This window comes from Liolophura sinensis, chromosome 6 (genome assembly GCF_032854445.1).
Source record: "Liolophura sinensis isolate JHLJ2023 chromosome 6, CUHK_Ljap_v2, whole genome shotgun sequence".
In the NCBI taxonomy this organism is placed as follows: Eukaryota; Metazoa; Mollusca; class Polyplacophora; order Chitonida; family Chitonidae; genus Liolophura; species Liolophura sinensis.
Window position 1 is genome coordinate 13,763,504 of NC_088300.1, and position 24,505 is coordinate 13,788,008.

At 40.0% G+C, this 24,505-nt stretch overlaps 1 protein-coding gene across 1 annotated transcript in view; it reads right to left on the reverse strand.

The window, feature by feature from the left end:
* Positions 1–1,141: 1,141 nt before the first annotated feature.
* The window catches only part of LOC135466798 (B-cell lymphoma/leukemia 11A-like), a 68,828-nt gene continuing 45,464 nt past the window's right edge, over positions 1,142–24,505 (reverse strand). Inside the window, exon 3 of the mRNA XM_064744490.1 lies at positions 1,142–5,321. Coding sequence (XP_064600560.1) covers positions 3,301–5,321 — 2,021 coding nt within the window. The 3' untranslated portion in view covers positions 1,142–3,300. The remainder of the gene's footprint in view (positions 5,322–24,505) is intronic.

Here is a 24,505-nt window from a genome sequence, read left to right on the forward strand (position 1 = left end):
TGCATGGGGTAAGATTTGTAAATGAAAACTCCAATGATATACAATGTATATGTATACTAATAGACACGGCTTCGATATAAACAGAACAAATATGGTTAAAAATGTGACAAATTTTCTAGCACTTAAAACATGGCAGCTATCCGGTTCTCATATCCAGCATTGCCTTTAAATAACAGGATTTATTACTTGATTACCTACTGTTGTTTAAAAAAAAGGAAACTCTGACATGTAGAATTTCGAATGGAAAAATACGCCTAGATAAAATCTTCACCGGTTCCGAACGGTAAATTCGACTACCCTCCCCCCTCCCATGTACACTTGATGACACATGAAATCGGTAAGAACAATCCCTTAGCTTAATAACAGTCTGCTATACTAAAAGCATCTAAGCGATTAATAAAAAATAAACAATACTTGAATTTTATCATCGTAACGGTGCGTAAAAGCGTGATGTAGGTGAAGTACTTAAGTCATAGACAAACTTGGAAACACACCATCGGCCTAATCCACCGCAAGTTAAAAAGCGCCACAGTACAGAGATTAAAGTGCGACAGCCATCAACTCCAGAACGTACCGTCACGAGGGCGCACACCGGGTATTTTGAGCGAGGTGCAACCATTTGGATGAATACCGAAAGTGACATTATGCATATTCCGACAGCGCCCTCTAACGACGGTCACCAGCAAAAGGTGTTCCAGGTAAGAAGTGTTACCAAAACTGTCCTTCAGCGAACATTGGATAGACATGTCCAGTGCTTCTAAGAAGCGGTTTATACTTAACAACATTAATGACCGATAAGATATATATTTTATAGATATAATATTTATATATGTAATAATAGCTGCGAGATGTGCTTTAAAAGCGGTAAGCAATGTTACAAAGTGCTATGCCCCTCAACGAAGCAAACATGGCTATTTGAAATTAGCAGCATTCTATGGCTTAACAATTTACCAGATACTTAAGAAAATATAGAAATTGGAAGAGCACCCTTAACGTCATATCCACAGAGCTATTCCCTTAACATCTGCTATAGGGAGAAACCCATTCCCGTCCCTTTCTATCCACTGACATGTAGTGTAATCCATACACTTTTAATATACATGTGGAGATAGCTGTCATTGCTGCCTAGAATATATATACATATATTTTCAATATACATATATATTTTGTTTTAAAACACCCGCGGTACTTTTTCCTGCTTTCTGAAATAAGTATTAACTATTTCTCCTGTAGTCACTGCACTTATCGCAGAGGACAACAAAAATGGTTTTCTTTTAAACTCATCCATGTTTTTAAGGCATCCCAAGAACAGTTAAACTGCTTTCAAGTGACCGGTTTTAAAACAACGTTTGTTTTTGTTTGTTGTGTTTTGCTCCAAGCTTGGATACAAGGAATGACTGGGACAGGGTGAAATGTTCTGAGCTCTGATTACACTCTTTTCTCCATTGAACATTTTATGTTGATCAGTTGGCTGAGGAGAATTACAATTCTGCATGGTTGAGATATTAGCAACAAAATGGCCACCATGATTCAGCACTGGCCCAATGTTTTTCGTGCAAGTTAAGGACACAAAAGGGAGAAAGAGGGTTATTCCTACAATAGCACTTGTCACTGGAGTTTCCTCCATTACCCACAATTAACCATGCCACAACAAAGCACAATTCTTAGAAAGCGTAAACATGTTCTGGTCAGTCAGCAGAGCCATAGTGACCAGATGTTCCATAACACTAGCATCTGACACTTCACAGGCCCCCTACATCTCAGTACAGGCATTACATTGCCTCTGCAACCTACCTGTATTTGGAATAGTGGTATTCAACTAGTACCACAGAAAAGCAGAGAACTCAAGAGACCTCAGTACGACATGGCTCAACAGCACTTTCCTTAGCTTCTGTTAATCAAACATTGCCCATGGGCAAGCCTGTCTACTGTTTTAATCCGCCATAGCTAAAACTATGAAGAATACTTATCCTATTCAACTGCAAGACACAGATAAGCTTGCAAAACACAGCACTAATTCAAAAAAACAAAAAAAAAAAACACGCCCTAAAAGTTTTTCAAACTTGAGACAATTTGGAAATATAAGCATCTATCCAACATTTTTTCACAAGCACTAAGAAAACAAAAACTTTATACAGCATTTTGTACACACAAAAAAACAAGAACCTTCTCTATACAATAAAGAATGACCCGATTTGAAAGCCAATTCCCCATAATGGAAAACATCTTGTATGCGTCCTCTGAGGATCTGTGGATGCATTTGTGTCCCCAGTATGATGTAGCACCTGATCTTTCTGTGGATCTGACAATGTCACTCAATGAATATCATTGAAGCCAGTTCCCCATGGCATGTGTTGTCCATGAGACATTCAGGTAGCAAAATTCAATCAGGTTTTCAAAAAGGGTCAATCTGTCGGTTTCCCCAATGGCACTATCACAGCATTTCAGTGCCACTTCTCCTTCTGAAATGATAACTCCTTAACGATGACATTCTAGTGGCACCATAATAATAGTAGTAATAATAATAATAGTTATGTGTTCTTTGTAGGCGTATGTCATGAGGACCCGGTAATGATTATGAACGATGTGCATAGTGCTCGAGATGATGAAATCCATACAGTATTCCAATGAGGAAAAAAAAAGGCTGTGCAAAAATTCTTCAATAACGTTAACTCTAACTGTATGGGAAAAACATCCTGAAGTTTCCTAAAACTCTCTCTACAACAATAGTTATCTGTACATTAAAAATGTGTGTTATGTTAGCTCCCACGATGCCAAGCACCAAACCATGTGTATCCCTATATATGTATGTACAATGTGGTATTGACAAACAACAACCGTGTCAACCCATCTGATATGATTGCCAGTCATGAGACCACCGGTCCAGTTCTCTCCCTTTTGTTTCCATTTGTTCGCCAGGGGGAGAAAGTTTATATATAATGTCTCTTGTGCAATCTGCTTGATGTTACGTTCCTCTCCTAGAGCTCTCACAATATTTGAGTATTAGTTCGCAAACAGTACAGTTAGTCAACTACCTTTACATGTCTATAGTTTTAACTTTAACTGAAGGTATACCTACTAGTAACAACGTGTAGAAAACATGTACCACCCGCGCTAGTGTAACACAGACGGTTGTTAGATTAAACACAAGGATAAATTCACAACATTTACAAGTCTTTTTTTTTAAAGGTGAGCTTTTTGTCATCTGCCATATTTTTACCCAGCCATTAGATGGAGCGATATGCCAGGGCCAGCCTCGCCGCTCAGCCCGAAAACAGCGCCCTCTACACGCTGGTCGAGCTATAAGTTGGAGGCTGTGGTGCTGTTTGTGTCGGTATCCGGATCTGGCAAGCCCCGGGTGCCGGTGTGGTTCTCCATGCACTTCCTCATATGCTTCTCCAATGTGCTGGCCACAGAGAACGGCATCCCACAGAATTTGCATCTATAGACATCCTTGCCTTGTCGACCATGGGTCTTCATGTGGCGTGTGAGTTTGCTGGACTGGGCACACGCATAGCTGCACAACTCGCACTTGTAGGGCTTTTCACCGGTATGACTGCGCCTGTGAACGGTCAGGTTGCTGCAGTTCTTAAAAATTTTACCGCAAAATTCACAGGTATCATTCCTCTTGTCGTTCCGCCGTATAGGTGTTCCACCATTATGGGCACTATTGCTTGTTCCAGGTGTTGCAATACAGGATATAGTTTTCAAGGCACTCTCTGGTGGTTTTGATAAGTATGAGTTATGATTCGTCTCACGGTCCTGGAAAGGCATTGCCTGGTGGTGACCCAAGAAGAAATTCCGTGGATGAGGCACTGCAGGGGGGTACCACATACTGGTCGCTGCGTAAAATGCTTCCACACTTTGCGGCATTCTCTCTTGGGGTTCTCGCTTTATGCGATTGGGTTGGTTATCTTCATCGATGTCGATGTCACGATGTTGGCGACTGGGCGATACAGAGTCGGCTAGATGTCGCTGTTCATCCTTAATACCGTTTTGGGAAAGTTCTCCTTCAGTAGAGCGCTTGACATCTGTGCAGTTTTCTGCAAGAGCCTGTTGGAAAGCCTCGCTGTATTGTTGTATGTCGCCTAGGCCTGAGCCAGTCATGACATCTCTTAGAAGCGACGGCTTGTGTCGGGAAATAGAGTTGAGACTGAAGTCCACGGCTTTTCTAGTATGGTTGGATGGGGATGTTGCATTTGGAGACAGGTTTGTTCTATCCTTCTGGTCAACAAGGAGAGATCTGCCACCGTTCTCGTTGGAGTCTGCCTCAGACTCCCGCTCATCCATGTTTTCCAGCCTATCCATGCTGTCCACTCCATCCATTCCCTCAAGCTCCTCTTCCTCAGGTTCCTCCTCCTCTTCCTCCAGCTCATCCTCGTCTTCCTCCATATCCTCTTCTTCCTCCAGCTCCTCCCCGAACTCCCCTTTCTTGTGGGAGTCTGACGGACTGTCGCAAGACCCAATGCTTCCTTCCGAGTGGATCGAAGTGTTGGAGGCCTGCGATGCGCCAGATAAAGGAGACTTGCTGCTGTGCGTCTTCATGTGTCGCTTGAGCTTGCTGGCCTGTGTGCACGCATGGGGACACAGGTGGCACTTGAACGGTTTTTCACCCGTGTGAGACCGTCTGTGTACAATTAAATTGCTTTGAAATCTGAAACATTTACCGCAGAATTCACACGACTTTAAGTTCATCTTGCCAGGCGACAGAGGACCCCCTTGTTTCTGTGACATATCTTCTGGGGGAAAGGATCCAGTGCTGGGTCCTACGCTAATAGGGGAGAGAGCTGGAGAGAAAGACTGAGGAGGTTTCTTACTGGGTGAAGGAGTTGTTAAGGTGACCAATTCACGCAGTCGTTGTGAATAGTCTAACCCCACACCCAGGGGTAGCTGTGGCCGCTCAACGTATGGATTGTGAAATGGATGATGCGGAGCATGATGCGGTTCAAATCCAGGCATGCCAACAATTCTATGGAAAGGATCATTCTGCATTACCAGATCAAAACGTATATTGGAGTGCCCTGGTGGACGGTTGAAAGGGCTGACCGGGGAGCAAGCCTGTGACACTTCGTGAAGGCCAGAGGGGAGGCGAAACATGAAGGGGTTATGTGGGGAGGTGTTCGGGTGGCCCACAATCTGTGGAGGAGGGCTTGATGGGGTGTGGGCCTGGGGTTTGGGGGTAGCATCTCTGGATACAGCTGGGCTGGTCTGAGGCTGCTGGATGTAGATCTTCATGCCATGGGCGGTCTGAGCATGCTGCAGCAGGAACCAGGCAGAGTTAAACGTCTGTTTGCAGGTTCCACATAAAAACTTAGAAGGCTCTGTAAAGACAAAAACAGGGAAAGAACAAGTGAGTTCTCGTTGTCATCAATAAACAAAAAGCTGAAATTGAAAACATATTTATACTTGGCAACAGAACTATAAATTCAACTTAAATGCCACACATTGATGGTGAAAAACTAGATTAAGGAAATGATATTCCTGCAAACTTTGAATAGTATGCTTTACATTAGATCTAAAAAGTTAAAGATGAAACAGAACAACTATACACCCATATGAATATACACCATCAAAAATAATGAGGCGATAACATGTTGTTCATTTGATATTAAGATTTAACAAGGTTATAGATTCAGATGTTAATGAACAAACACTAACACTAAATATGCTACAAAATAATAAAATAATTAAATATTAAAACTCAACTGTGTGCGTTCGTATATTCTGTACTTTTTCAATGTGAATTACTCCTTAGGAGATCCCATTCAAAAAGAAAGAGAATCACAATTCTTTACTTTAAATGAGGAAAAAGATTCAATTTAATGCAATACATGCATTGGTTATTAAATTGAAGTTTAGTACAGATGAGTTTATAGATAAGTAAAACATATGTATACATGTATGCACAAAAGTTTCCGGTAGGGTGAAGAGTGAATAGATTAAGAAAATTGGGTAAAGTAAAATAATGAGCTGATGTACCTTTAGCTTAAAATTACAATATTTATGACCATAACTACATGAGGTTAAAACCTGGGTGTTATTATGTCTGCTTCATTGAGACTGACAGGTGTATAGGTGAACGAAGAAGCACTTTTCTGGCAGACATGGTGAAATGCTTTATAAAGTGTGGTGGCTGTTTGTCACTCCTGGTAACCTTGCCTGGATCTACCATGTTGTTTTAGGAGTCATCTTGTCTGGGTCATCAGTAACTGGATGGGCCGCCAGAGGAAGACTAAATGATCTTGTTTTATACAGTCCCAATCTGATTGTAATACATTATGTTTTTGAGAGCTAAGCATTTTCTAATAAAGCTCGGCATGCTGGAACAGTCCATCCACTGTTTTTAATTAGTCTTTTCATAAATATATTTCATAGTGTCATCCCATACTTCAGTAGGATAATATTACAAGCTGTACGAATACAGAGAAAATCTTGCCTAAGGAACTGTAATAAACAATCACAGCTTCAGTAGTATTTCATGAGGTCACTCAACAATATCATCCTATTCCTGGCTGTTGTAATTTTCAACAACAACTCAGCCTAAGGGGTAGAAAGTTCCACCGGTAATAGTATTACAGCATGATCCCCCACCCACACTTCATGTAGGGGTTAGCCAGAGCCAGGAAGCAATCCTGTTGCAATATGTCCATCCACAAACCCCTCTCAAATGTTCTGTCTGTGTCTATTTTCTGGCCAGTGGGGGAAGTATGTCGAGTTATGCGGTCACAAGGCAGGAGGCATCTGTTCTAGCCTTTAAAGTGCCAACAGGGTTTTCTTTCCCCGACTAGCCGGGTGATCCGTAACACATGCTGGTCTATCACTGTTTCCCTTATCACCACTAGCCTCCTAGTGGACCAGGCCAGAACCGAACCACCCAGTCCCACCAATCAGATTTGGGGACAGGACACCTCAGAGGAAATGTACCCTCTCCCCTTTAAAACCGGGTTTTCTTTATTTCAGAAAAAAAAATTATTGCACTCTGTGAGTATTATTTATGAATGTCAGCTGGTGGAAGGAGGAGTACTGAGAAAGAGAGGAGCAAATCAGACCTTGAACAGAGAGATACTATATCGGCAATCTGGCTACACTGCACTCATTGTCATACTCAGACATCTTCCTTAACTCCAAACACCTACATATATTTATTCTAACTTAGTAACCAAGACTTGTTGGAGTTTTTCTTGTTAACTTTTTTTTCTGAACACGGCTGTTGGGAGGCATAGGTTGTAAGGGCAAAGTGCTGTACACTGACAGCCCAGCATAGAGTTGCTGGCACAACCTCAAGCAGATGGACGAAGAGGAGCGTATCTACAGTAGATGTCTGCTAGCTTTCACACTGGAATGTTGGCTGGTCTCTCCGAAACAGCACATCGTTTTCAATTAAATTTGGCAAAACCACTGAGTGAAGACACTACAGTCTGTTGGACTGACAGACACAAACAGACAAGAACGTTGGCTTGAAGAAATTAAGGTATGGCAAGGCAAGACCCCAGCTGCCTGCATTTCGGTTAAACAGAATATGATGTATTTTTGTAGAGGTACTAGCAGGATGATCTCCCTTGAAGGTGCTGGCAACTTGTGTATAGAGTATCTTAAATAGCTTAAGGAGAGCTTGGATAGGAAAGCCAGAGCACCGTCTCTCGTACAGGGACTGGTCAACACTGGCTTACCGCGCACAATGCACCTCTCAGCCTGGGACAACAAGAGATATGGGATTGACAAACAGCCCTGTCATTCCCTTCAAGCCTCTTTAGATTTGATTGTTACGTTTAAATAGAAAATGTCAATGTTGTGAGCAAAAGTGGAGCGGAGACATCCCATTTTCAACACTCAACTCATGTCGTAGACTTCCCGTGGACTTCCTGCTGTATGACCAGTGGCTGGCTGTGGCCAGTGGAGACAGGACCCCCAATGCAGACATGGTCAACTGAGACTACAAACAACCACAACAACTATCCTCAAACAGCCCACTGACAGAGAGCTTAGGCAGGAATTTACAGGCAGACCTGTCAGCAGAAGTGAGAGAATTAACACTTTCTATCAGGCCTATTAAGCAGGCAAACACAGCAAATTAAACCAAATCTTCAATTCTAACTACACACAGACTAGTCTTATTCAGAAATGTTTGGATCTTCAACAACTTGTGTCAACAGAGCCTGTTTAAATTAGGGCTGGGAAGTCAAACCATGATCCACTAAAGTAGTGTGAAATACTAACATTATACTAACAAATAAATGACCTCAATTTGGAAAGATTCTAATTGTTAAGTACACATACAAATTACAGTCTTTACATAGACAGAACTGTACCAAAAGACCTCTTCCAGGGTTATTGTAAATCAACCGTTTAGACCTTTAAAGCAGTTTTTTCAGTGGAAATTATGCATACAATTATTATAAAAATGACACCAAAAATGATTTGTCTGTGTCACTAAAGATGCAAGCTTTATAAAACTGTTCAAATTATTTCTCGACACGCCATAGTTATCTAGGAATGTTTCAATATATTGGTTGCAGTGGTGGTTTAAAAGGCCTTAGAATTAGGTAGTTCACAATCAGACAAATAGATTGTTGCTTGAGAGTGAGGAATTCCAGTGCCTGACACAATACTATGTCTGTCTACCAATGAAAAGCTTGCTGGGAAATCTCTGCTGGAGTTTCCAGAGACTAGCCTGCGAGCTGTTCAGGAAAGGTAGAAATGGCCAGCAATAATCTTCACAGAATGCAACAAGTCGCAAAAGTTTCTGCAAATCCTTGCATACATGTACAGTAATTCGCTGGCTATTTCCGCTGACTATGACGTTCCACCTGGTGGCGATGGTGTGGCGTAACACCTACAGCCGCGTTGAAATCCCCTGCAGGATAGCGAGCTAACGTTGACCTGGGAAAACCGTTGTCAGCATTCTCTAAACAGCCCAGCGTTATTCTTAACCCATCTGAAATATGCTCACAGACAAACTAGAAACAGCTTCTGCTTTATTCCAAGAATTAAAGTCAAATTGTTTTGGAAAGGGCTCCTGTTTGCTCTAGCTAGACTGGTGCTATCAATATTGTTTACAGCATATTTACACTTCTTGGGGAAGCTTAGGGGCAGATGTCACTAGGGGGTTTCATGAAGATATACACATTTATATAGCTGATTCTCCCAGACACTGGTCTGGTGGCCACAAACCCACCATAATCTCCCAGCTGCAACCCAATGATGTAAACAGCCCAGTCAAGCATCCCTCATGCCAGCAGAGCTAAATATTACATCAAGCTAAGTCACCTGTGACGTGACCATCGGTTCTGTCCATACTGCTGCTGTTCTACAGCCTGACAGGCCATCCTTTACGCCTTTCACATCAAGGTTATCACCATCACCCCACGCAGTTTCCTATATGCACCATGACAGCTTATCAGACATCCACATAATACAAAAAGCATATCCTCTGACAACATCTTTTTAATTATTTAAATTACAGTAGGCCTAATGTCCCCAATATTCTGTCAGAAGGTTTCTCCTGTGCTGGCCATTTCTTCTGCAGTAAGGAACTTTATTGACAAGATGCTGATAGGCCATCTACAGATACAATTTTACAAGTATGCATTAACCACATGATACACTGACATTTTCATTATTTCATTTCTACATGTATTTAACATTTCCTACAGTACCCTAAATTATTTAGCCAAGATAAACAGCTATACCAGGGGTTGACTTTCAGGCACATCAAATTTTTAAATAGTTTTCAGATTGGCGCAGTGTTCCGTATTAGAGCCTGCTGTCAATAATACCTACATAGATAGACCCAGTTTATGACAGAAATCCATTACTGTTCCACTAAAACTAAATTATTCCTCGCACTAAGCAAGTGAATATTGATCCACTAAACTAATAAATAAATATCACACTGAATTAAGCTTAAAAACTTCATAAAAATCCACAGGTCAAATTTTATGGTAAAGGTAAAGTCCATTAAAATGAGTTGATAAGCACAGGAAAGGTGGAACATTTGTCTGGCAATATATTGTAGATCTTTGCAGTGGTGCAGAGAGAGTCTACAGGTCACTTCCCAAATCTTGCTGCACTGTCTCGTGGCCAAGTATAGCAATGGGTGATACAGATTTGTCAACATATGAAAATTTTGTAAAAGGCAATACATGGCACTTCAAATTCATATAACATTTCTATCATTCAACTTTAGCTCAATATTTAATAATATTGACAAATGTTTTCCTCAGGTTACAACACACTGTTCATATACCATGCCACTTAGGAAATTATTTCTTCTGTCATTCAACTTCTTAAAATTTAAGATTCTTCAGTGACTGCTGTTCCTTAAGTTACCTAGTATTCTGTATACACTTTGTGGCTTTCCAGTTAAAAAATGCTGCTAAGCTTAGGCCTTGCAAAATTTAATCTATTCCACACATTACACTAAATTTTAGTAACACAGCACAACTTCACGCGTATGTAGTGGGGGTAACTGATGGGCAGCGTTGTCCTCAAGTAGCCTATGCCCTGAGCAGCAAGGCTTGGCCTGCGTCCTCGGGTGACCCAGACAAGCTGGCTTAGGGTTGACCTCGCTGTTATGTAACTAATGGAGGCCAATAGGCTGACCTGTTACAGCATTGCCCATTACTAGTTAAATACTGCCCTATTAGGAGTGGGTGAGGGCCATTAACAGTTGTCCTGGGATGACTCACCCAGGCTTGGTCAAATCTGCCAGTCCAGCTAGCTTAGGGCCATCTGGGGACAGCTATGACATAACACAGGCTGTCTAACTATACCCAGCTTCCTGGCCACCCCTCCAAACATCCGTCTTATCCTCACTAAGTGGACATAAGCCTTCTGAATAACCTGTTTACAAGCCTCTCCACAACAGGCTCCACATCATTACCTAGTTGACTAGACATCTCAACAGGACTGGTTTTCATCAAATCCCAAACACAGGTTTTCTGGGTTACACAGGTTGGCACATCACAAGAAGGGCGAGTATGAATATATGCATCATAGTAACTGCTCCAAATGGATAGTCAACGGATATTGATTGAATAGTGAATGAGTTTCAACAGAAACTCTGGAAACGCATTCTTCAGAGAAAAAACTAAAAGTAGGAAAGGTTGACTGTCTAAAAGACATCTTTGATATTAATAAGAGAGTGTTTAACGATTGTGTGGAATAGAGACAAGCTTTAGAGATGAAATATTACAAATCTGCTTAAAAAGAAGCTTCAGGAGAACAATAATCTGAGACAGATTTCTGAAATTGCTCATATCCTTGCACCTTAAATAAATTTGTTGTCCACTGAACAACTTTAGCTAAAATTGAAAATATTGTGCATATGTGGTTGTTGCTTGCATTCACTTCTTCTGTCAAGCAATGGGGAAAATTAGATTACAAAAGTGACAAATTGCAAGACAGAGGCGTAATATTCCAGGTAAAATCAATGTATAATACCTCTCAAAGACAAAGCTTTCTTCCCACCCTGAACACTGACCACATTACAAGCATAATAATTTAGTGTGAACTTTCCATTTCAAGGTTCCTTAAACAATTAGCTTCCCTGAAAATATGTCCTGCATTCCACAAGGGGAGAAATTCTACAGTGTGACTCAATTTGATCTAGAGATAAATTTTGCCCTCCACAGTAATATTTTGCACCTTTTCTGACTTCTGTTTTGAAGAGCGCAAAACTAATGAGGGTTATCTCAAACCCTCCATATCACTCCATTCTGCTGCATCAATGTGTGACTTGTCAAGTTTCAAAATGCCAAGGCAAAAATTTAATACATGCATATGTATCGGAGGTAGCTGGCTGCTGGACACTTTCACACCTAAGTGTCCCATAAATTTAGCTTCCATTATCTTGCTAATAACCAGATTGCCCTACAGTTTTGCTTTTACAGAGAATGTCATTGCCCATGTGCTGATGATCCCCAGTCTACCCCCATTCCCTGTGTAGGAGGCCCTAGGGCACTACTATCTGGCTGGCAATTTGGTATATGGAATAGGGTTGAGCTGGTTAGCCAATAATCATTAGTATTTACTAGACGCTGACCCTTGACATGTGACCACAACTGTACAGTGTGGCTAACTTCACTCCTCACCCCCAGACATAATTAACAGAGCAGACACAAACAATTAGTCCCTCTAATTAGCACACAATACATGTCAAAATTTGTTGTGGTAATCTCGCTAGATCAGTAAATGTCACCTTGTATTTTCCTCTTGTTTTGACCATTCTGTGCACAAGACCTTATTGTATAGCTTCTGGGGAGAGCTAGAGAATGGCCATCTGACAGTTTGGGTGAATGTCAGAGAGCAGCAAACTTTCACCCAACCACAGTCTCTGTACTTAAAAAGTGCATAATAGAATTCCAGTTTACACTATTTAATATGTATCCTTATCCTTAAATTTATTAATCAGTCATTAGTGCTTCGCTAGCACACAAAACACTTGATCATGGAAGCCCCCTAAAGTCAAAACAAAAATTAACAATGTGACAGACAGCGTCTAGTTTTAAGTGAAGTTTGGCTGCATGTGCATAAACATGTAGATGTAGTCTGTATGGCAAAGACAGTCTGGAAGATAGCTACATTGACAACTGCACACAACAGGTGCACATATAGGTAGGCAAAAACTGAACAAAAAGTTGAATTTTCATTGGAGAGAGATGTTACAATGCTTGGGGGCTGGTGTTCTATTAAATATGGTATCATATATATATATAAATATATATATGACTTCATTGCCAGAGTAAGAGGATTTCAGCCAACATCCAATATGTTGTACTGAAGGCTTCATCCAGCACATGTGTACATGCAACGAAAAGTTGACAGTACTAACTGAGCAGTCTGACGATAAGTGTGATCATATTCAGATGGCAGATATATCCTACAAACCGTACGTTTTACAATTCTGCAGTTGTACTTCACAAACACACTTTCACCCACACACTTTGAGCAGTGAGCATGTATCTCAGGCATGATACCACACCTGTACATATTCTCTCTGAGATGTCAGGTTTCAGTGTGTGTGTACCTGGGGTATAAGCCAGTGATACAGGTTCATCTAATGGTGTATGACACTGTTTCTGCCTTGTTTGTGACATTATACATCAGTAATCACTCCTAAACAGGTGATTGACATTGATATACATGTATGTGACAGAACAACACAATGACATACGGTTACTTTATATATATCTAGTTATGATCTATTTTCTGTATTTATTTGTTATATAAAGTTGTACAGTGTGGTATTTAGATTTCTGGGCTGAGAAGAGTAGTGGAGCCCAGCAAAAAAAACAAAAACAAAAAAAAACACTGCATCTTACAACAGCCAAACTCACAAGAACTGGATTTGAACTCGCAACCAGAACCGTGAAAAGCCTGTGGTTAAACAATAAGCCATGGAAAACCTTTGTGTTTGAGTAACCGGAAACTGAGATACTCACTCACATTCATAGTAGGTCAAGGATTATAAAGATTGATTATCTATTATTTGCTTGTGCATGGTCATTAATGCATACGGCATTGACACTGCCTTACAACAACTGTGTCTGCATGAGCCTGCAGCTGTAATGTTCAGTATTCTGACCTTAGACGTCCAGTAGTCCCTGATGGTTTCACTGTGATCCCACCAGGAACAACACTGAATCTCTTTACATATTAGCCATGTCATTGTGATTTAATCGGAAATAATGAGAATAGAGTTGCTCCCAAACATAATTGGCTATCCGATATATGTATATGATTTAAGATAACCATTATAGCTTGCACAGCAAAGCCTTTAGTATCAAGGACAAATACATCAAATGTGCGGTCTTAATCAATGTCTCATTAGGATTGGCCACACCTGGCTTTCAGTTGGGAGCACAGGTAATCTCTACCCTCCTTCCAGAAATGTAGGATGCTACATTTCAGCTACTTCACTAATGCTCTTCTGCCAAGGTGGACAGTTCCCATACAAAACATCCCACCATGGCCAATATATTGATCTGGATGTGCAATGACTGTCAGGGGCATTTTTTTAAACTGTTACAAATATCCTGTCAGGCTTGACAAGACAAATGGCGTACAGGCATGATCAGTAGCAAAGCAATGGCCATAGGCTATGCTCCAAACATCAACCGTATAGGCCACACTCAAATTAAAACAAGTACAAGTATAACTCATCAAACTGGGTTATGCAAATTTATACCTGGAAAAGTAAGATAAATTTACACCTTGACATGTAGGTCCTGGCATATCAATCCACGAGCTGTTGAGTCAACTTACTGTCAATGTTCTTGAAATACATGTACATTTGGCTTTATTGGTATAATTTCAAAAGGCAACTTAATTTGTATTTTCTGAAGCCTTTTTATTTCTTTTTCTCTTTGTAGACAATGAAACAATGCAGTGCCAGGCAATGAAGTAACATAGTGTCAGACAACCAAACACACCGAGTCCCAGAAGCAACTGAGTGCCAGATAAAAGTACAAACGAGTGCCAGAAAATCCAGCAACAGAAATCCAGACAATGAAACATAGTGGCAGACACTGAAGCAAAACCAATATGAAGAAAAAAGTCTCTTGGGCCTGACCTAACTATATGAGTCCGGCAGTCCAACCAAGGACATAGCAGTAATCATTAATTGATGACCTACAGAAGCCAGACTGTAACTTATCCTTAGCTCCAACAAACATAGGCATATTGCAATGCATAACAAAACTGTCGTTTTTTGAGACCTGTTACCACAAATCTGAGCAGTACTATACCACCAACACTCTTTGCCACCTACCATCTGCTAACATAAAGTTTCCATCAAATTAACATGAATAAAACTACCAGTGGTAAACTGATTGTGGTTTTCAGCTTACATTCACAGCTTAAATTAAAACTGATTGGAATTGCTGTTTCGGATGGACACGTGAACCAAAATAAAGTAAAGCTGCTGAAAGTTATTTTCTTAATACCATATCTTTTTTTTTGGTAATCCTTATCCTCAGTAACATCTCTATCAGAATTGTACAGATTGAAAGTAGACGTAGCCAGAACAACCAATCAGCAAAAGTGCTGTGACACAATTTGTTAGCGATTATTTGTGTAATGACTTAAATTCCCTGGTGAACGTTTATCAGGAGGACTTGTTGTGGTATCCATGGCACCCCATGGGCAAATACTACCCAAGCAATTAGCTTCATCTTTCAGTTTACTGGCCCCATTCAAAAGACAAATTCAGCATTTCACTATACAAGAGCACAAAAACTATCATCTGTGGCCTTACTAAATACCCTGATGACCTTGATGGCTTTAAATCGTAATTGTTAAATCATTCATTTATGCATTCTGTCAGCGTTCTTGCTCTTCATGACAATGAACTGTAAATATATCCGATAACGAAGACAACAGATTTTACATATGATGTTCAAGCCTTGTTCTCCTAACACTTTACAGTTTACAAGCCTGAATTTTGTCCCATTTAAAATACTATAAAACTTGCTGTCTGTTCAAACTTAGTGCAAACAGCAAAAAAAATTATATACATGTAAAATAGCTTGAGAAAACATTATGTCTTCAAGAAAAAAGTTTGTGTGAAGAAGAAAGCAGAAGAACAGCTTAAGGAAGTGTGATCTTACAATCTTAAGATAAAACTTGCACCTTTAATTCTTCGTTTCTGAGCCAATGCTACAAGTCTTGTTATTTGGGAATAAGCTAATGTTTAGATTCCAAAAGATTTCGAGCTGAAGGTAAATATGTACAAGCAAGGCACAACTGGAAATGTACACTATATATGTAGACTTATAAATGTATCTGTTTGCTGTTCACTTAGCCCTGCTACACACCTACACATAATCCATACTTGTCATTAGGCATGGATAGAGCCCTGCCAGAGAGAAGACAGTTACCTCATACAGATGACCCAACAACAGTGGGATTCAGGCCAGGCTTAGGTCAACAACACTCACCACTCACAAATCAATCCCCTGCAAGTGTATTCAGGGAAATGGACATGACGGGGAGGGGGGGGGGGGGGGTCTGGCAATTTATGGGGTAATGCATGCTTACAGGTATGACATAATACTATCTCCACTTCAGGAGAGGCTACACACAAGGGAAGCAATGCTTGCAGAGTATCTGCTATTCTACCTCAGGCTGATACAAAGACGGCCAGAGATATGACTCGTCCTGTTAAGTGGTTCAATAACAGGGATTGCTGTTACACATGCTGAGCCTGCTTAAGAGCTGATCGACCAACAGGCTTCTGGATCACGCTTATTCATCTGACAGTGTTACCTGACACAAAACACTGGTCAACTCCCACCAAGTGACCAGTTCATAGCTGATCACTCAGCCTTTTCATAGCTGGACACGCTGGACAAAAACTATACAGATGTACAGAATCTGTAGAGATTCTTTGAGCATGACAAACTTCAAACATATAAGAATTATAAAATTCTGAATTCCTGAATTCTAAACAAAACTTTTACATCATGTTAAAACAGTATTCAGCCTATGTTACAGATGACGTTATAATCAAAAACACTAAATCCATGCTATTAAAGACATTTACAGGTAAACAGTAGCTTGAGACAAAAATTTAAACAAGGCCCCAAAAAAAACAAAAAAAAAAACAAAAACAGTTCCTCATTCTAAGTGTTAACCTGAATTTTCTGTCTGCTATTTTACATTCCCATGGCTATCTAGTGGTTAATTAAACTAATTAAAATTCAAAAAGCACAAGAGTATAGGACAGAGAGTTCATCGAAACCCCTAATGACCTTCAGGACTGATCGAGGAAATCAGAGATCAGACAGGCTTCTGTTTGTACCCTCCCTAAATGCCGCCGAGCAGCATCATTACATGACAAAATGTCTGGAACAGCAGCAGGAAGAAGTTATTGACTACCCCATCACTTGGAAGTTTATCTAATTAATTAAACAAAGGTCATTTCTCCACTAGAAATCATGTCCTGACAGCCCTATCTTCAATTGACCCTACTATAGCATTTTCGATTTAAAACTCTTCCCTTCAACACACAAATAACACTATAACTGTCAACATGTACATGTAGGAGTAAAGGCATTCTTAAAATAATTACATGCAACTTCGGCCAGCTATTTAAATTTTAACTTTTTTTTTTTCACCGTGACAATACAAACATTACTGAAGAAGCATATTGGAATAATGGAACCAGTATAAAATCTATTTCACATGAATTAAAATTGGACCAAGGCAATCACCATTCACTATAGCCACATATATCATACACCTATCAAAATCAAATTATGCTCTTACATTTATTGTTATGTAATGACACTGTTGTTTAGCAATATCAAACCTATCTGCCCTGTTGACACTGACCACAGAAGACTGGCAAGCTTTGGCACCAATTCAAGTCCACCTCTTCCTGGTGTGTTCAAGCACAGCCAGGAAGCCACCTGTTCTTTGCTCAAGGTCACAGGTTTTTCCTTGGGATTTCTAGAGAAATAAACTCTGAAATGTTTTACCACCACATATTAAAGATGAAAGACTACCAACCACATCAAATTAGAACATCAATTAAAATTTAAGGTTATGCAGGCTTTCATAATGTGGCGACAACTGTAACATGGCATTTCTTCAAATCAACTTTCCTTATATTGTATGCTACATGTATATGTACTGAAAAACTACTTGTAATAGACAAGTACACTGATCGTACAAAGTGAATATTGATTTCCTCTTCATCACTGAAACGAGTATAATACATCTAAAAATTAAGCTGAATTTAATTTGAACTACTCTAGCTTTAAAATACAAAAAGTCTGAATCTGGCAAGGTTATGAGTAAAGTAAACTGATGAAGGGCAAGAGTTTTGGCCAAGTATGAATTATTAGAAATTTTAAGCTGCAAGCTTTATCAACACACATATGCAAGTGCTGGAGATTTAGGCAGCTGCATAGGGCAGGCAAAGTGCTATAGTTTCGGGCTGTGTAACTAAGATTAACAGCAATACAAGTATTTCGTTTGCGGAGGGCCGGTGTATTTCCCCACTGAAGTCAGGTAAAGCAAGCGGAGTGAAAAGGGCTTGGACAAACTAGGGTCGTCAGCAGGTATTTATGTAACCTCGTCATGTTCAGGAAGTACTCTCCTTGTCAGGGGTGACACTTACAGTAAAGGATTTGTGAGAAGGACAACGGAGCGGTGTAGCCATGACACAACAAAAGCTGGTGACTCAGTGCTAAGCTTACGTGATCCGCAACTGCTGACTTAAGAGTTGTCCATACGGCCCTAGCCACCTCCGCACCAGACCCTTCCTCACAGCTGTTCGGACATCAGGATTTTCAGTGTATTTGGGCAGAAATGGAGAAGCGGAGATCAAACAGTAAAGAGCTAGCAGTCACCCCGGGCTAGACCCAACATGTACGTAATAGGGAAGGTTCTCAGCTGGGGTGAAATCACCAACTGTGTCATTGCTCAGCAGAGATCACCTGTGGAATGCCGTCAGCGGAAACCTGCATTTATCCCTGCTGAACGCGATGGCGACACGGCTCAGTCCTGCTGATGATCAGTCAAGAGATGTAACAACCCGAGACACAAACTGTCTTGTACCCGGCATTCTATCCTTCAACTCTTCTCTTCTATTTCTCACATTTTCACTAATGTATGTTTACCTGATTATGGCAATGGATGATGGCAAACAGTCTTATGCAGTCCTCCTCATTTCACAGGTGTTTAACATGCTAAAAGTGTAGTATTTGCCATTGGTATGTTTCTTATTAATCCTTGTGTTCCTACATTCCTTGTTGATGGTTTATTTTAGAAATACACAGAATATCATCAGTTTAATTATTGTAAAAAATTTTATTTGAAAAACAAAGCAGCAATGGATTTACTGATTGGTTGGTGTTTTAATGCAATACTCAATAATATTTCACTTCCATGACGGCAGTCACTTTCTTGGACTAATGGAGATAAAAAACAATGCAAAAATAGCTGCTAGGTAAAACCGATACTGTGTGCAAATCTCCAAATGTGTTCTATTATTATGAATGCAACAACGACAAGTACATCTACTATTAGTATAAATCAATATTAGTTCATCAATAATTGGCTAAATATACATTAAACTTGTTTTTTAGGCAGGTTTTCATTTTCTTGTATGTTGTATTTTGTGATATTTGTTGATAAAAAAATAAACCAACTTTTCCTGACACAATCCTGTCTGGAAACATAAACTAATCCTGATTCAACAATGTCTCATGCCAGAATTTTATTAAACGTCTAAATGAATGTATCTACAGTAAAACTTCCTGTGTTGAACCGCGCATTACAGAATTGTGAGAAGGTTTTAGCAGAAGCATTTAAGTTTGATATTTTCAGATTCGCCTCCCAAGAGACTTATTCATGGAGAAAACTTTCTCTTCACCATGATGAAATGAAATATTTTTCTCTCCAACACATCTGGAAATTCACCAATATCTCTACTCAGCTGCTATTCCCTAAAGTGAAGGAATGTGATGTAATGAAGTGTTTGGGCCACAGAAAAGTGACAAGGGCAAAGGGAAATATGCTGCTGAACTGTCATTATTCTCACGCTTACCACGTTCAGTCCACTTTTCTTGTCTATTGCTGATTTGCTACAATGAATGGAATGCCACCAACAGCTAAATCAATGTTGCAGGAACGAGGCACCAGAAAAAAACCCGAAAAAACAGTTTAGCAGACTAAACAAACATATGATGTACAATGCACAGGACAATATAGAAAAAAATGCAAATTCAATAATATGTTTCAAATATTTCTGATGAACTGTCAAATTTGTGATGTTCCTCACGTTCGAAAATGACCCTTTGCATTGTCATCCACATGTTTCCATCTAAATTAATATTTAAGATGACGTTCTTCATGGGGGCATATGATCAAGTTCTTGCGTGAACTGCGGCAATTACGGGTCCCCGATTGGAGAGTTACGTGTTTCGGCTGCCCCCTCATGCTGCCGGGGACAGGTAGAGTAAACAAGACTGGCTGTGAATTTAATAAAGACCCGTCTAATATGTCTGTTGACACAGTCACCACAATGTGTGTCTCTCAGTTAGACTGCTAACAATCGCAGATCAAATACAAGTTTTGGACACAGCGCAGTAACACTGCCATTGATCCACATCGAGGCTATCGACAACGCTCATGGGGGAGGGTATAAGGGTAACTCTAGGAGCACCACTGTTTGCAGGACCGCTCAATGTACAAACACTCAGAAATCAACAGTGGCCATATTACTAATATAGTTCTCACTTCTCCAAAAATGATTCAATTTACCATTTCCATGCTCCTCATTAAGTGGTGAGTGACCACTAAATAAACTATGCAGACATTCCAAGGCTAAAGTGGAAGCATCCAGAAACTTGTTTTAAATTAATCATAAACAATTATCATCAGTTTGTGGAACAAGTACAACTAAGCAAACAAAGCACTGGGAATTTCTTTACTCTAAAAAGCAATTCCTAACAATGATTTTCCAAAAATGAATAAGTGCAGTCAGATTTTCAGCAGTTATGGTTGCAGTGTCTCAGTAAACACTATTATTACAGCCACTGTTTGCAGAAATTGAAATGGACAGTTTGAGAGAGATTGAGAAATTGTCAAACCAAGATGGCATAAAGTGCCACAGAGTTATGTTAGCCTCAGGGCAAGATTCAAAAATAAATAGTTAAATTTTCTGACGAAAAAAAACCAAGAGATTCTAAGCAATTTCTGAAATCTTTTCCATAATCGAGAATACCAGTCACGCAAAGACAGCTGAAAGGCTTGTCTTCATCTTCAGTGCACGCAAAACCTTTGATTTGATAAGAGGAGTGCCCATAAGGGAGAGGGGGAGAAGGGTCAACCATCAATAGAGCTGACATGCTAGAAAGTGCATGTTTGGTCACAGCACCAGCACCAACAGGCAATAATTGCTTGATAGGGCTGACAGAAGATTAGATAATTTCGGGACAGTTTAACTTGGCTTACCTCGTGTTTGCCACAAATAAGATAGCAGGCTGACAAAGACAACAAGAAAATGAGGCAATTCCGTCTAGTTGTGGACAGAAAACTGATGGCAGGCAAACACAGGCATTCCACAATGATGTGCCCTATCCTTACTATATACTCAACTCTCCATCACTGCTTGTACATTAACGAAAATCTTTGTTCTCTCTCTCTCTCCCAACGATCCTCTTGCATGGCTCTGGCACTGATGGGTGAGATCACTGAAGCCAGCATGACGGACCAAGTCGCAAATCTCAGCTGTTTGTGTTTGGATCCTTGCATAACAGATTATACATCAATTCAGCTTCCACAGCAGGCAAGCTCAATACGGACAAATATCATCAAATAATCAATACTTGGGAAAACTGAAGAAACTGTAGTTGGAGGGAACATCGTATGAAAGTCCTCCAGTAGCTTGCTTAGCCTCACGAGTAAGTTTATTTTACAGTGTATTAACTTCAAAAATGAATTCAGGCACTTTTGCCAAATTGCAGGTCAGTTTTACATACATGTAACGATAATAAACTTCCTTGGTTGATCCTTGAATTCTTTCAAAAAATTTTTTAAACACGTGTTTAACGAAGGATTGTAGAGCACATACAGTATATTTGCTTTACAAGACTTCATTTTATTCCTGCAAATTCTGAAATCAACCTTGCTTAATGTCATTTTTTAAGTTTCTGTCATCTGTGACCACAGATTCTTGTGGACAATTAAACTAAACCTCCCATTAGGGACATTGCCTGTGTGTTTGGGAATCTTTGTTGGATGGCTTTTTCAATAGTTCTGTTTTATTGGGGTGAAAATTACCATGCCGTAAAACTGTCAAAGAGAATCTGACCATCGCCCCTTCAAGTCATTAGATTTATGCCACAACTTGTCCTTGTTGTCTGATGTAATTTCCTAATGAAGTATTTAACAGTCTTCACGACTGCATCAGCCATGTTGATTTCACACCACTCATATGCCATGACCAGATTCCCTTTTGTGTCCTCTTGACTTTAAATTAAGAGATCAGCTGATTACATCGCCTTGCAAAAAATGCAGCGCCATCCCGACGCATGCAGAAGACAAATGGGCAACAAAACATGGATTGCACTTTACTGCCGCCTTCATTCCCCAATGCGGTTACCATGCCCTGCACATGCTTTCTGCAACTGCACTGGCCATGACATTATTATACATGACTGTCCTTTATGTGCTCCAATCTGATTTTTCCTTCTTCAACGCTTCACTGTGCTATGTAAATTATGTCCCACAATTTCCATATTTGTCAATAGCTCCATGGTAACAATTTCATGTTTCTGAAAAATTCACACTAACATCTTAATATTTACCAATGTCTGGGAACTAACAAAATTTTAGAATCAATTAATTATGTCATTTTATTCAAGCAAGTTTTTCACCCGAAAATGTGTACTTGGGACATACAAGGCAATGTGTTAATCTACTGGTTTTTCTTCTGAAAATGCATGTTTGAAGAGAACATTGGTTAAGTATTAGCAATTAAAATCTTCAGTTAAAACCAGCACAATAACAGTATGTTGCTTTGCATAATCAACATTTTAAAGTATGTTATGAACAACCCCTGTAAGACAGGACATGTTAAGGATTTTTATCTTCCAATAAAACATTTTATTTATTAACAAATTACACTTATTTATTAACAAATTATCCAATCTGCCTTTAAGAAAAAAGTATTGTAAAAGTGACTTTGTTGACAGCAAGGTCTGAGGTGTTGCTCCACGAGTCTCACAATATACAAAACTATACTAGGTACTCAAAATGAAGTTTAATGAAGCAGAAGATGCAGGCTTCTACGCTGTCAATGAGATCTGTCTGGAAAGTTTAAACCTACTGACATTTTGGGGCTTCTACCAGGCAGTGGAGTGTCCACTTTATAGCTCAAGTTGGAAAAGCTCATGAAAGTCAAATAAAGTCTTAAAGCTGCTTCTACACATGAATGACTCTCAAAGCTGTTTTACTGAAGAAAAATAAAATAAATAGTGGTAAAGGCGACACTCGTTTTCCAGCAGCGTCCTTGTTAAAGGCCGTTCACTTCAGCCACTTTATACAGCCTCGGACTTCATTTTGTGCAGACAAATCTTTACAACAACAGAACCATTGTGAATAACTTGATACAATAGCCAACAACTTCAATGATTACCGCTCGCTATTATTGGGAGGTGGGGGGTGGTGTGCTTGACCGTAGCAATCTGAACGGTCCCAAGTTACTCACTGGGTGTAATCGCTGAATGAAAGCGGTGAAGCATGTAAGCTTAGGGGCGTCAAGAGTACACCATGGACAACAACTGACCGCAGTTTGGCTGGGATGGCCTGAGGCCAATGGACAGAGTGTGCCGTCCACACTTCCTGACCACATCACTAGTCAGTTTGTAAAAAAGCCGGCAGTAAATCAACAAACAATTAACACCCTCACAACACAATCTAAACACCAAGCTAATCCTTATTTTCACTAGACTAATTTTTGTGGTCACGCCTTTTTCCACAGTTTTTCATCCTATGCAACAAAAACTGTGGAAAATGTGAAATATTTTCTTCCCTGTTTGTTTCAAGACTAATGAAATGAAGTTTCTCAAGAACACCAATGAACATGCCCTTCATACACTAAATATGTTGAAAGCCACTTGGGTTGAATAAAACTGCACTGTAAAGGTTGGCATTTGCAGACTTTTGAAGATGACAAAATCTCAATAACCAAAATGTACAACATTTTCACAAATAAAATATAACTCAATATGTACATGTGATGTTTTTACCATGTATTCTATGCTATCCTTATTGGGAGAAAAAAAACTACCCAATAATCTGCTGTTCATACATGTTATGTGTGAAGAGAACAGCACAAACAGTACAGCCTAACAAAACCCTAAGCCACGTCACAGACTGGCGCGTGACACGCTCACATTCATATTAGCCTCCAAGCTTCTGTCATATTGCTGCAGTCTATTCATATTTCCATGTCTTTATGTCGGACGTCTGAGAAAACCTTTGTGTGAGTTAGCCAGGTAGCAGGTGATCAGCTGACCTATATCAAACCTTGGTCACACACAAAGGCAGCATATATTAAAGTCTATACTTTTGTCCAGTTCACCTCTGCACTGTTCTTTGATTTCACTCCGGCCACGTGCCATCCGACTGGACATGACTGACCCCCATCCACTGCCTATTCAAACCCATGAACAATTACTATCTAACTCCCTTTTGTCCTACTGCTTTCTGCTCCCTCGCAAGCTTCCCTTCTTCAACACTTCAATTTTACCCAATTTGCTTTTTCTGTAAAGAGAGGAACGGTCTCTTTTTCAGCAGAGCACACTTCACATTACGGTTGACCCTGGTCCAGATGGACCTGAGGAAATCCCCACTGAGCTTTGGCCGTGCTTTTTACCCAACATCTCGCCATCCACTACGGCATTTTTTTCTAATTAAGCTTTTTTATTGACTGCCTCGGCCAGCTCCAACCTAATATTACTCATTAAACTCCGAGGCCCTTTCAGTCCGG